This window comes from Vanellus vanellus (genome assembly GCF_965231255.1).
Source record: "Vanellus vanellus genome assembly, chromosome: 24".
Lineage (NCBI taxonomy): Eukaryota > Metazoa > Chordata > Aves > Charadriiformes > Charadriidae > Vanellus > Vanellus vanellus.
The window spans coordinates 707783-721252 of NC_138929.1; the positions used below are offsets into that span (position 1 = coordinate 707783).

A 13470-nucleotide genomic window follows, 5' to 3' on the forward strand; every position below is an offset into this window, starting at 1 on the left:
TGCTGGACGCTCCTGTGCGGTACCTGATCACCCACGAGCTGTGCCCGCACCCCCTGTGCCCTGTCAGCACCCCCCGTGCCGTGCCCCCCCCGCCTCCATTGCTGGCACTTTCCAGGCGCTGCCCGCTCCTTCCCCAGCCAGCCTGCCGCCAAGCCACGCCCCTCAGCGGCGAGATGGGAGGGGCCTCCCATAAATGAGCAGGCGGGGGCGGTCCCACTCCATCGCGCCCCCACGGGGAGGCGGGCACACGCCGGGCGGGGGCGGGGCCTCTCTCCATATTAGGCGGAGGAGGCGGGGGCGTGGCTTTGAGGCCACACGGCCCCGGTGTTTACAGTTAGGAGGCGGGGAGCGGCAGGTGGAGGGCGGGGCGCGGGAGGCGTGGGGGCGTGGTTTAGACGTTGTGGGGCGTGGTCTCACGCCATATTTGGCGGAGAAGGCGGGGCCGCACTCCATATTTGGCGGCGGCTGCGGGAGCGCGCCGTGCAGCGCCGAGCACCGCCGAACCGGGTACGGTACCGGTTACCGGAGGAGGGGCTCCTCCGGGCAGCGATGCCCCCGCAGCTCCTGCATCGCCCCGGGAGGGGCGGTCGGTCCCCATCGGGCCCGAACCTCGACCTTCTTTGGTCGGTTCACGCCGCCCGCAGCCCCGGTCCGGTGCTCCCGGGGCTGCGGGCGGCGTGAACCGGCCCCGGGAGCACCGGACTCACCCCCGCCCAGTCGCCCCCGCCGTGACGGACTACCGATCCCGGCGTTCCCGGCGCGCAGGCGCAGTGAGCTCGGAGCGCACGCCGGGCCCGGCATGGCGGAGCCGGAGGCCGCGCAACCCGGTCGACCCCCACCGGGCCCGGGAACGGTGATGGCGGGGAGCGGTGGGGGTGGAAGCGGGGCGGCGGCGACAGGAGGAGGAGGAGGAGCGGGATCTAGCGACCCGGCGCGGCCCGGGTTGAGCCAGCAGCAACGGGCGAGTCAGCGCAAGGCGCAGGTGCGGGGGTTCCCCCGCGGGAAGAAGCTGGAGAAACTGGGGGTCTTCTCGGCCTGCAAGGTGGGCTGCACCGGGAGGAACGGGCCGAGGGGGTGTGGGGGGGTCGGGCATGGGCATGGGCATGGGCAGGGGGTGCGGGAGGGGGGCGCTGGGGAGGGGCGGGAGGGGGCTGGAAGGATGTGCGTGGGCAGGGGGGATGCAGGGGGAGGGTGCTGAGCTGGGCAGAGGGTGCAGGAGGGGGTGCAAGGGCGTGCATGGGCGGGGGATGCAGAAGGGGGGTGCTGGGCCATGCGTGGGTGCAGGAGGGCGTGCATGGGCAGGGCATGCAGGAGAGGGGGTGCTGAGCTGCGCAGGGGGTGCAGGAGGGGGCGCAAGGACGCGCATGGGTGGGGGATGCAGGAGGAGGGTGCAGGAGGGGGATACAAAGACATGCGTGGGTGGGGGGTGCGGAAGGGGGATGCCAAGGATGCACGTGGGACAGGGGATGCAGGAGGGGGGTGCTGAGCCGTGCAAGGGCTGCGTGAGGGGGATGCAAGGACATGTGTGGGTGGGGGATGCAGGAGGGGGGTGCTGGGCTTTGTGTGGGGTGTAGGGACACACATGGGTGGGGGATGCAGGAGGGAGATTGCAGAAGAGGGGTGCTGAGCTGGGCAGGGGGTGCAGGAGGGGATGCAAGGCCACCCGTGGGTGGGGCTGCAGGAGGGGGACGCTGGGCTGTGCGTGGCTGAGGGTGCAGGAGGACGGTGCTGAGCTGTGCCAGGGAGACGCAAAGCCATCCCTGGGCAGGAGGCGCAGGATCCTGGGGCTGCACACCGGGGGAGTGTGGGAGAGCTGTGTGTAGGGTGCTGGGTCACGCTGGGGGGGTGCTGAGGAGAGCTGGGTGCTGGGGTGGGTGGGACAGGCGGGAGAGGCGTTGGTGGTGGGGGTGGTTGTTTGGCAGGAGAAGGCGGCAGCCTGGCACGAGGCAGTGCCTGGGCCGCTGTGTGGCAGCCTCTCCTGTCCCTCGTCCCAGGCCAACGATGCCTGCAAGTGCAATGGCTGGAAGAACCCCAACCCTCCCACCGCTCCCCGCATGGACCTGCAGCAGCCGGTGACCAACCTGAGTGAGCCCTGCCGGAGCTGTGGCCATGCGCTGGGTAACCCCCGCGGGGCGCCCGGGACTCCCCCAGGGAGGGGAAGCAGTGCTGACCCCCCCCCCCCCCCCCCCCCCGGTCTCACTGCGGCTTTCTCTCTGCCACAGCGGACCACGTGTCCCACCTGGAGAACGTCTCAGAGGAGGAGATCAACCGGTTGCTGGGCATGGTGGTGGATGTGGAGAACCTCTTCATGTCGGTGCACAAGGAGGAGGACACGGACACCAAGCAGGTGTATTTCTACCTGTTCAAGGTGCGTCTGGGGCTGGGCACGCTGCGCAGGGGTCCCTCGGCATCGCTGGGGAGTGGGGGCTGCTGTCCCGCTGCTTATCCTCTGCCTGCTCTGCCGGGAGCTGTGGGCTGTGGCTGTGACCTGTCCCACCAGCCCAGCTGGAGACCTGAAATGCCCACCCTGTCCTGGGAGCAACTGCTCTCCTGGCCCTGAATTCCCCCAGGAGGGAGGTTTCCAGGGAAGAAACGTCTGTGCCCCGGGATGGACCCCAGCACTTTCCTGGCTGCGTAAATCGGTGCAGCCCCGCAGCAGCGTTCTGCCGCTTCTGCTGCTCGTGGTGTGCCTGCTTCTTGGGACCGCAGTAACCGTGTCCCACGGTGTCTTCCCAGCTCCTGCGGAAGTGCATCCTGCAGATGAGCCAGCCTGTGGTCGAGGGGTCCTTGGGGAGCCCCCCCTTTGAGAAACCAAACATTGAGCAGGTGAGGCCGCTGTCAGGCTCGCGCGTTGCACTGATGTCTTGTCCTTTTGCTGCTCTTGCTGGGTCCCCCCCTCTTTGGGGGCAGCACGGAAGGGTCTGGCACAGCACCGGCACCCCTCCACCGCCCCTTCCCCTCCCCAGGGAGTCCTGAACTTCGTGCAGTACAAGTTCAGCCACTTGCCGCCCAAGGAGCGGCAGACCATGTATGAGCTCTCCAAGATGTTCCTGCTCTGCCTCAACTACTGGAAGCTGGAGACGCCATCCCAGTTCCGGCAGCGCTCCCAGAACGATGATGTGGCCACCTACAAGGTCAACTACACCAGGTGAGGGTGGGAGAGGGTCTGAGCCAGCCAGTCTGGGGGTCTGCCCACCCCTCTCGCCCCTGTGTGGGGCTGACCCCCGACACCCGGGGTCTTCCCCTCTCCCACATAAGGAGAGCAGGCGTCCAGGGCGGGGACTGCTTCCAAATAACATCGGCTGTGACCCCCCTGGACACCTCCTCCCCGCGTCTGCTCCCAGCAGTGCATTCCCAGGTGGGATGCGGGTGCTCTGGGGTCGCTGGTCCCAGCCCTGTCACTGGAGCGTGTTCATCTCCTAGGTGGCTGTGCTACTGCCACGTGCCGCAGAGCTGCGACAGCCTTCCCCGCTACGAGACCACCCACGTCTTTGGGCGCAGCCTCCTGAAGTCCATCTTCACGGTCACCCGCCGGCAGCTGCTGGAGAAGTTCCGGGTGGAGAAGGACAAGCTGGTGCCGGAGAAGCGGACGCTGATCCTCACCCACTTCCCCAAGTAGGTGCCCGAGGCGGGGGTGGCTGCTGTGCTGCTGAGGGGGTTCTCCTCTCTCGGGGCACTCGCACACCAAGTGTGACCCCCTGTGCTCCCTGTGGCGTGCGGAGCCGTGGGGCTCTGCGTGCCCGGCACCTGCTCGCCAGCCGACGTGCCGCTCCCTGCCAGGTTCCTGTCCATGCTGGAGGAGGAGATCTATGGTGAGAACTCTCCGATCTGGGAGGCGGATTTCACCGTGCCGGCTGCGGAGGGTGCCCAGCTGGTGTCTCGCCCAGGTATCTCGGGGAGCAGCTCCCCCGCCTCAGGGGCTGTAGGATAAAGGACCGAGGTGTGGGTGAGCTGGTGGTGGGGCTGCCATAGCACGGCGACTGCTCTCTGGCAGTCATGGTCATCGTTGGTCTCTTCCAGCCGCAGTCAGCACCGTCGCTGTGCCCACCACTCCGCTCTTCAGCAAGAAGCTCAGCAACAGCAGCTCTGCCACGAGCATGGACACCAGCACACCAGAGCCACTGCCAGGTAGGGCCGGCGTGTGCCCGGTGCCGGGGGGCTGGGACCTTCCTTGGTCCCTCCCGGTGCAGGATGTGCCGCTCTGCTCCACAAACCAGGGGAGAAGCGGAAGCTGCCTGAGAGCCTGACGCTGGAAGACGCCAAGCGGATCCGTGTCATGGGGGACATCCCCATGGAGCTGGTGAACGAGGTCATGCTGACCATCACGGACCCCGCTGCCATGCTGGGCCCTGAGGTACATGGTGGGGGGCACTGGGGTGGCACTGGTGCCCTCCAGGGCCCGCAGAGCTGCTTTCTTGGTGTGCCGGGGCTTGGCTGGCCCCCCTCACCGCGGAGGGTGTGCCGTGGCCAGTGAAACCCCCCGTGCCCCCTCAGACCAGCCTGCTGTCGGCAAACGCGGCGCGGGATGAGACGGCCCGGTTGGAGGAGCGCCGCGGCATCATCGAGTTCCACGTCATTGGCAACTCGCTCTCGCAGAAGTCCAACAAGAAGATCCTGATGTGGCTGGTGGGCTTGCAGAACGTCTTCTCGCACCAGCTGCCCCGCATGCCCAAGGAGTACATCACTCGCCTCGTCTTCGACCCGTGCGTGGCCGGTGGGCTTGGGGGGGGACTGGCGGGGGGTCTCCCCTCTCACCTTCGGCTGTGCTGCTTGCAGGAAGCACAAGACCCTGGCGCTGATCAAGGATGGCCGAGTAATTGGGGGGATCTGCTTCCGCATGTTCCCCACCCAGGGCTTCACGGAGATCGTCTTCTGCGCCGTCACGTCCAACGAGCAAGTGAAGGTGAGAGCAGGGGGGGGGGGGGTGGGCACGGCACGGCGTGGGGTCCCCGGCAGCCCAGTGTGGTGGCTGCAGAGGGGGGAGGAGTGGGGTGATGGGTGGGGGCCATTGGGGGCAGGATGGTCTCACTGGGGGTGTCCCAACCCTTGGGGTAGCCAGACCCGCTCAGCACTGGCCGTCCCTGAGCGACAGCAACTGCTCTGGGCCATCTTCCAGCTGCATATGTCCGCGGGTGGGAGGGGGCCCTGCGTCCTGCCTGGGGGTGTGTGGGGGGTCCCTGTCTCACGGTGGCTCCCACAGGGCTACGGGACGCACCTGATGAACCACCTGAAGGAGTACCACATCAAGCACAACATCCTCTACTTCCTCACCTACGCGGACGAGTATGCCATCGGCTACTTCAAGAAGCAGGTGGGCTCCTTGCCCCGAGCCGGCTCCCTTGGCCGTCCTGCCCCCTGCCCCCTCCCACCTACCCTCTCCCTCCTAGGGCTTCTCCAAGGACATCAAAGTCCCCAAGAGCCGCTACCTGGGCTACATCAAGGACTACGAGGGGGCGACGCTGATGGAGTGTGAGCTGAACCCCCGCATCCCCTACACCGAGCTCTCCCACATCATCAAGAAGCAGAAGGAGGTACGTCCCCGCAGGTCAGCGCTTGGGAACCGTCCTGTGCATCCCCCCTGGGCCCAGGCTCGTGCAGCAGAGAGGGGACACTGCGGACAGCGTTTATGGTGGCCGGGGTTGGCTCTGGCCCTGGGCAGTGGGTGCAGTCGGTGCTCTGGGCCCGTGGGGTCCCGTGTCACAGTTTGTCCCCCTGGAGTGTCCTGCGGTCCCTGCTCACCTCCCACCCCCCCTTCCTGCCACAGATCATCAAGAAGCTGATTGAGAGGAAGCAGGCACAGATCCGCAAGGTCTACCCTGGCCTGACCTGCTTCAAGGAGGGTGTGCGGCAGATCCCCATTGAGAGCGTCCCTGGCATCCGTGAGTCCTCCGGCTTCTGGCGGGGAAGGGCTGTGTGGCAGGAGGGCTCTGTCCTCCCTCGCCTGCGGGCGTGAGGCGGATGTGGTGATGTTGACCCTTGATTTTCAGGAGAAACGGGGTGGAAACCGCTGGGGAAGGAGAAGGGGTGAGTGCTGCATAGGGGGGTGGGTGTCCCGCAGGAGCTGGGCAGCCTGGGCTCGGCTCGGGCTGCTCCTCGCTCCCAGAGGTGGCCCAGTACGGGGATGGGGAGGTGAGAGCGCTGGGATGGGGAGAGGCTGCCCACCCTGGGCTGACGCACTGGTTTTGTCCTGCAGAAAAGAGCTGAAGGATCCGGACCAGCTCTACAACACCCTGAAGAACCTCCTGGCCCAGATCAAGGTGTGGGGAGGAGGGGACCCTCTGCTCTAGGGTGCCTATCACCCCCCCAACCATCCGAACTGCCTCCCCTGGGACAAGGCTGTGCCCCGGGGGGGTGGGTGGGGTGACCCAGGCGGGACCCCATGTGCGGGGTAGGCAGGGGCTACCTGCCCCCTCCCCCCACCGCAACCTGCCCCCCACCCTCTCCCCAGACCCACCCCAGCGCGTGGCCCTTCATGGAACCTGTGAAGAAGTCAGAGGCACCAGACTACTACGAAATCATCCGCTTCCCCATCGGTAGGTGGCTGTGCCTGGGGCAGGATGGGGGAGGGAGGGCTGCAGCCCCCCCCCCCCGGCTCTGGGTGTCGTGGCTGGGGGTGACAGGGTGCTGGGAGCCCTAGGACAGTCCAGGAGAGAGGAACGAGTTGGGAACCTCAGCCGGTGTCCAGCTCCATAGCTGGGGGGTGCAGAGGCGTTGGGGGGAGGGGGCCCTGACCCTTCCCTACCCGCAGACCTGAAGACCATGACCGAGCGCCTGAAGAACCGCTACTACGTCACCAAGAAGCTGTTCATCGCTGACCTGCAGCGCATCATCACCAACTGCCGCGAGTACAACCCCCCTGACAGCGACTACTGCAAGTGTGCCAACACCCTGGAGAAGTTCTTTTACTTCAAGCTCAAAGAGGGGGGGCTCATCGACAAGTAGGGGAGATGGCGTGCCCCCCCTTTGGCCACTGCTCCCCCCCGCACCTTCCCCAGGAGGGACAGGGCTGCCCGTGGGACTTGGCCCCGCTCCGTGGGCAGGGGCTGCTGGAGGGTTTGGTGCTGCTGAGCAGCCTGGGGGAGCTGAGCCTTCTGTCTGGGGGCGCGAGGGGAGAAGGGGGTGGCCAGTGCTTCTATCCCCGAGCTGCTGGCTGCCTCCCCGGGGGAGTGTGAGCAGCGGGGCTGGAGCTGCCCCATCGGGGTCTGCCAGGGGCAGCGCTGAGCTCCTGCCTCTCCCCGGGCTCCGGGAGCCCCCTGGCACCGGCACCGGCACTTCCCTCCTCCCCGGGGTCGTGCCTTCTGCCCCGGCTCTCTGCCGCAGGGCAGGGGCACACAAGTGCTTTGGTTTTCTGCTTCCGTCCGCGTGCGGGCAGCCCCTGCCCCTCTTCTTGAATGTAGGGCAGGGCTCAGCCCTGCCCAGCCCGGGCTCTGGGCAGAGATGCTGCTCGTGGTCCAGGGTCGTGCTGTGAGGGGGGCCTCTGCCCCTGTGCCCCCCAGCTCCTGCTGCCTCTCTCAGCTCTTCCCTCCCCCTGCTGCTGCTCTGGCTCCTCTGGCTGCCCCCGCTGCTCCTCTGGCTCCCGGGGCGGGGGGCGGCCTGTTCCCCCCCTTTGGCCCCAGCTGAGAGCCAACCTCTGCCCCTGGGTCTGGGGTCAGCTCCTGCTCATGCCCCCTCCTTGCTGCCCCTTCCTCGCACCTCGCAGGCCCTGTTCCCCCTGTGCCCGCGTGGGCCCTGGGCTGGGGTGTGCCTGTCCCCAGCACTGACGTGTCCCCCCGTCTCGCTCGGTCGCCTGCTGCCTCCCCCCCGCCCTGCTGTGGCTGTGTGGGTGCTGGTGGTGCTCCGTGGCTCGCTGGCCTTGCTGGGGTGGCACCAGCCCCGTCTGCCCGTTCCCCACCGCCCCTTCCCCTTGACTGTTGTTATGTTTATTGGGGTTTTTTTTTGGTTTGGTTTTGTTTTGTTTTGTTTTTTTTTAAATAAACGTCCTTGTGCAGACCCAGCTGCATCCTCCGCTCTGGCCCCACAGCGTTGGCACCCGTGGGTGCGGGGGGGTAGTTGGGGGCGGGAGGGACGGGAGCAGCTCGGGGGTGTGTGTGTCAGAATGCAGAGAGCCGCTGGGCCGAACTGGGGTGCACAGTGGTGCGCTGGGGGCCCGGCCGGGACCAGCGTGTACGGGGGGTGGGGGGTGTACCGAGGCGGCTGCGGGAGCTCCGTCCGCTTTCGGTTTCGGTTTCTGGCCGGGGCCGGGGCTCCCCGGGGGGGGTCCCGGGCTGCTGCGGGCCGGGCAGGCACCGGGGGGGAATGGCGGGGGGACGGCGGGGTCGCGGGCAGCGCGGCTCAGCCCCGCTCGGTTCGCCCCGGCCCGACCCCGCTGCCCGCCCGCTCCCGCTCCCGGTCCCGCTCCCGCGGCCGGCGGGGCCCCCCCTCGCCGGGGCTCCGTCAGGACGCGCCGCCCCCGGTTTCGTTTCCCGGCCGGGCCCGTCCCCGGCGGCGGCAGCGGAGCGCGATGGAGCTGCGGCGGTACCAGCGGGAGGCGGTGGGTCCGGCGCTGCGCGGCCGCAACAGCATCGTGTGGCTGCCCACGGGCGCCGGCAAGACCCGCGCCGCCGTCCACGTCTGCCGCCAGCACCTGGCGAGCCGGCGGGGCGGCAGGGTGGCCGTGCTGGTCAACAAGGTGCCCCCCCGAGCCCGCTCCCCTGCCCCGGGGGTAACGGGGCGGCAGCGCCCGCCGGTCACCGGCTCCCGGGCGGTGGTCGCGGGCGGTGGTCGCGGGCCGGAGCTGAGCGGGGTCTGCGGGCGCAGGTGCACCTGGTGGACCAGCACGCCAAGAAGGAGTTCAGCGTGCTGCAGAAGGACTTCAGGGTGACAGCCATCAGCGGCGACAGCAGCCACAAGTCCTTCTTCGCCTGCGTGGTGAAGCAGAGCGACATCGTCATCTGCACGGCCCAGATCCTGCAGAACGCGCTGGTCAGCGAGGAGGAGGACACACGTGTGGAGCTGACGGGTGGGTGCGGGACCCCCAGTGCTGCTCTCCCCACAGCCGGGCTGGGGTGGCACTGCCCCGTCCGAGCCCCCGCCGCGGCTCACCCCGCTCCCCTCCCTCGCCTGGCGCAGATTTCTCGCTGCTGGTGATAGATGAGTGCCACCACACGCACAAGGAAGCTGTCTACAACAAAATCATGCTGAATTACCTCCAGCGCAAGCTCAGTGGGCAGCAGGACCTGCCGCAGGTCCTGGGCCTGACGGCGTCCCCCGGTACTGGGGGGGCAACCTCCTTCGAGGGGGCAGTAGAGCACATCCTGCAGGTGGGTCCTGCGCCGAGACAGGGTGCGACGGCCCCGCGCACAGCTTCCCCTGGGGTGTAGCGCGGTGTCCCTTGGGGTGGGCACTGATAACCCGGTGTGCAGGCGCTGGGCAGCTCAGCAGTGCGGGGAGACACCCCCAAACTCGCTGGGGTGCCAGCGAGCACCACGCAACGTGTCGCCCTGTGCTGCTGGGGCTCAGGGCTGGAAGCGGGGTCTCGCCCTCTCAGATATGTGCCAACCTGGACACCGAGACAATCACGTCGGCACAGGAGGAGCTGCAGCAACTGCAGAGCCACGTCCCCCAGCCCAGGAAGCAGTATGACCTGTGCCAGGAGAGAGCGCAGGTGAGGTGGGGGGGGGGCCGTGTCCCTCCGTCCCCTGAGCACAGGCCAATCTGAGGAATCGCTTCACCCGGAGCTTTGGGGTGGGGGGATCCTGCAACCCTCCGTGTCCTGCTGCGCAAACAGCCCCCAACCCTGGGTGAAGCGCTCTGGGCTGCGCCTCTGAGGCTGTCTGGAGCAGCATCCCCAATTCCTCGGGTCCTGAGCCCCCCTCTGCTCCCAGGACCCCTTTGGCGAGCGGCTGAAGAAGGTGATGGAGCGAATCCACCAGTACATGGAGATGCCCAGCCTGCTGCAGGACTTTGGCACGCAGGTTTATGAGCAGCGTATCGTGGAGCTGGAGAAGACAGGTGAGGAGGTGGCAGTGTGGGTGCGGCGGGGCAGAGCCAGCAGCGGCGGGGCTGGGCTGTGACCGTGGTGCGCCCCATCCTTCGCCAGCGGCGGAGACGTTTTGTCGCAAGACGCGGGTGTGCGCGCTCCACCTGCGCAAGTACAACGATGCTTTGCTGATCAACGACACGGTGCGGATGATCGATGCCTTCCAGTGCCTCCAGCAGTTCTACGCTGCCGAGCGGGACACGAAGGACCCCACCGAACAGTTCCTCACCGCCACATTTGAGGGTAATGGAGGGGTCTGGGGGAGGTTGGTGCCAGCTGCATTTTGGGGGGTAGGGACCCCTTGTGACACCCCACTCGCCCGCACAGAGAACAGGACGAGCCTGCAGGCGCTCGCCCGGGACCGGCGCTACGAGAACCCCAGGCTGGGCAAGCTGGAGGAGATCCTGCGGGAGCACTTCCAGCCCCTGAGTACTTCTCATGGCATTGTCTTCACCAAGACCCGGCAGAGCGCGCACAGCCTGCTCAGCTGGCTGCAGGACACGGCTGCGCTCTGCGGGCAGCACATCAGGGCTGCCGTCCTCACCGGCGCCGGCTACAGCAACCAGACCAGGCACATGACGCAGGTGAGCGGTGGGTGGGAAGGAGCCGGACCCCTCTCTGCACAGTTTGTGGGTGCTGCGGGTGCTGCCAGGGGCTCGGAGCACTACACAGCTGAAACTTCGCCCCCTCTTTCCCCCCAGAAGGAGCAGCAGGACGTGATCAAGCTGTTCCGCGAGGGAGCCCTCAACCTGCTCTTCTCCACCAGCGTGGCCGAGGAGGGCCTGGATATCCCCGAGTGCAACATCGTGGTCCGCTACGGGCTGATGACCAACGAGATCGCCATGATGCAGGTAGCTGTCGGGGCTCCCTCTGGCTGCTCTGCCCGGCCCCATGTAGGGTGCAGCTTGCCAGGATGCCCCAAAGCCAGAGGGGTGGGACACGGGGGGCTCTCGCATGCCCCGTGCCCGCTGGCAGCTCCCTGGGGATGAGCCCAGCCCCCGGCAGAGCGTCTCCTTGGGGAGGCACAGCGGGGTGCAGAGAGTGGATCCATCCTCGCGGGGTGGCACGGAGAGGTGTGTGGGGGGGCGCCATTCCCTCCTGTGCCAACTGCAGCGTTTGGCCCTTCTGCTGCAGGCCCGGGGCCGTGCCCGTGCCGAGAACAGCGTCTACTCGGTCCTCGCCAAAGCCAACAGCAGAGAGGTCTCCCGTGAGCTGCTCAACGAGGACCTCGTGGAGCTCATGGAGAGGGCGATCAGAGTGGTGCAGGCCATGCCCGAGCAGGAGTACCTCCTCAAGGTGAGTGCTGGGCGCTGCCCTGAGCACCAGGAGGGCCAGGCAGCACCTGCCCACGTCTGCTGCGTGGGCACGGCCCTCTGCGCCCTGCATTGGGCCGCCTGCTCTCCCCTCGGGGCACCACCGGCTCCTGGGAGGGGGCAGCAGCAGGTGGATGGGGCAGTGCATGTCCATCCTGTCCTGCCCGTCCCGCTCTGCCCATCCTGCCGTGCGGCTTGCGCTCTGGGACGATGCATCACCCCGTGGCTGTGTGTCTTGCTGTGTCTGCTGTCTGTCTGTACCCGCTGACCCCCATCCTCCCCCCCCACCCCCTGCAGATCAGGGAGCTGCAGCGCGTCGCGGTTGCCAGCTGGCTGATGAAGGAGGCCAGGATCAGCGAGAGGCGGCAGCTGCACGACCCAAACACTGTTTACCTCTATTGTGTCAACTGCAACGTGGCGGTGTGCTGCGGCAGCGACATCCGCACCGTGGAGGGCATGCACCACGTTAACATCAACCCCAACTTCGGGTAGGAGCTGGGGGCTGGCGGGGGCAGGCAGAGCCCGGCTCTCAGGGGATGCTCACAGGAGCTGCCACACTCTCCACCCGGGACAGGCAGGGGGTGGCAGCAGCCTGCTGCCAGCTCTTCCTTGGGGACCCCGGTCCAGGGAGGTCGTGGGGGCTTTGTAGGACTGCGTGAGTTCGGTAGCACACCCGTTTCTCTCTGTCCCCTTCCTTGCAGGTTGTATTACAGAGTTTCCTCTGGGAAACTACAGTTCACGCGGACTTTCAAGGACTGGGAGCCCGGCTGCCGCATCGTGTGCAGTGGGTGCAGCCAGGTGAGCGCAGCACGCGGGGTGCCCCCATGGCTGCAGCCCAGTCCCTGCTGGAGGGGCAGGAGGGGCCCTGCCTTGTGCCCCAGCTCCTGGCTGAGGGATGGAGCACATGCCCGGGAGATGTGTGTGCTGCAGATGTGGGACATGGACATGGGCAGCTGTCTCCAAAGGGGGACGTACCCTGGGAGCAAGGAGCTGGCTCCATCCTGGGTGTGCGTGGTCCTGCAGCCCAGGGATGCTGCGCCGCGGGCTGCATGACTGTCCCCTCTTTGCCCACACAGGATTGGGGAATGGAGATGATTTACCGGCAGGTGAAGCTGCCCATCCTCTGCATCAAAAACTTCGTGGTGGAGACGCCAGCTGAAAAGAGGAGGTACAAGAAGTGGAGCGCCGTGACATTCCCCGTCAAGGAGTTTGACTACCTGGAGTACTGCTCCAGCACCCACGGCCAGTCCTTCTAGCGCAGGCTCTGCTCAGATGATGACTTCCCATGCCACGTCCTGGGACAGTGGGACCCTTCCCATCGCCATGGACCATGCAGACAGAGCCAAGGCTCACTCCTCTTTTCATCACTGCATGGAGCTGCCGCAGCACATCCCTTGCTAGAGACTGTGACTGCAGGAGGAGGCTTTGTTGTGCCCATGCAGAAGGGACGAGACACGGGGATGGGAAAGCACCCGAACCCTTCCCTGCCCACTGGCAACTGCTCCTCGTGCCACTGCCTTCCTCTCCTGCCCCCCAGCGCTGCCGTGCTCCAGGGGGTCTCCACCTCTGGTACGCTGACCTGCCAAGTGAACCATGGGCCCAGTACATGGCCCAATGTTTCTCTATCAGCCTCCCGCCTGCTTTGCGAGTTCGACAGTCCTCCACTAAAAAAGTTTGGGTGTGCTGGGAGCGAGGGAAGTGTTGGCAGTTTCATTCATCACGAGAGCTCACTGGGAACTGGCAGGTTTGATGTGGGACAGCCCTCGCACCAGAGCTGGACCACCCCATCGCCTGCTGGAGAGCCAGATCCCCCCGCGCACCACACTGCCAGCACAGGGCTCCCCAGGGGGGCACCCGCGAGTGCACGTGTGGGGCTGCCCCAGTCCCACCCCTCCCTGCAGGCAGTGTCCTGAGCCACCCACCTCGCCCACCCACCCGAGACCAAACCTTCCCATGGCCCAGAAGGAGCCTCAGCCCCTCGGGGTCGGCTCAGCCCTGCCGGGACGCAGCCTGGCGCTGCCGGAGGGTTTGACCTTCTGGCGGCGATGAGAGCGCTGCTGAGGCTGGAGCGGGGAGTCACCCTGCCCGGGCGCGGGGACGGGGTCCTGTGCCCCTTCCCCGGGAGCTCCGGGTGGCCCC

At 67.1% G+C, this 13470-nt stretch overlaps 2 protein-coding genes across 2 annotated transcripts; both read left to right on the plus strand.

The window, feature by feature from the left end:
* Nucleotides 1–702: 702 nt before the first annotated feature.
* KAT2A (lysine acetyltransferase 2A) lies at nt 703–7000 on the plus strand. The gene is made up of 18 exons (XM_082494973.1): nt 703–1042; nt 1995–2118; nt 2223–2368; nt 2737–2826; nt 2967–3148; nt 3424–3615; nt 3781–3887; nt 4021–4128; nt 4218–4354; nt 4495–4703; nt 4777–4903; nt 5201–5311; nt 5388–5531; nt 5765–5879; nt 5988–6024; nt 6194–6257; nt 6449–6533; nt 6749–7000. Exons 1-18 carry the CDS (start codon nt 800–802, stop codon nt 6940–6942), a joined length of 2415 nt encoding a protein of 804 aa, XP_082351099.1. The 5' UTR covers nt 703–799; the 3' UTR covers nt 6943–7000.
* A 1500-nt stretch (nt 7001–8500) lies between these two features.
* DHX58 (DExH-box helicase 58) lies at nt 8501–13013 on the plus strand (the record flags this gene model as incomplete). The annotated part of the gene is made up of 12 exons (XM_082495010.1): nt 8501–8585; nt 8669–8998; nt 9109–9299; nt 9527–9643; nt 9864–9990; nt 10079–10261; nt 10346–10602; nt 10720–10869; nt 11153–11314; nt 11629–11819; nt 12033–12129; nt 12408–13013. The coding sequence occupies 12 exons, from the start codon at nt 8501–8503 to the stop codon at nt 12585–12587; spliced, it is 2070 nt and encodes a 689-aa protein (XP_082351136.1). The 3' UTR covers nt 12588–13013.
* Nucleotides 13014–13470: the final 457 nt, after the last annotated feature.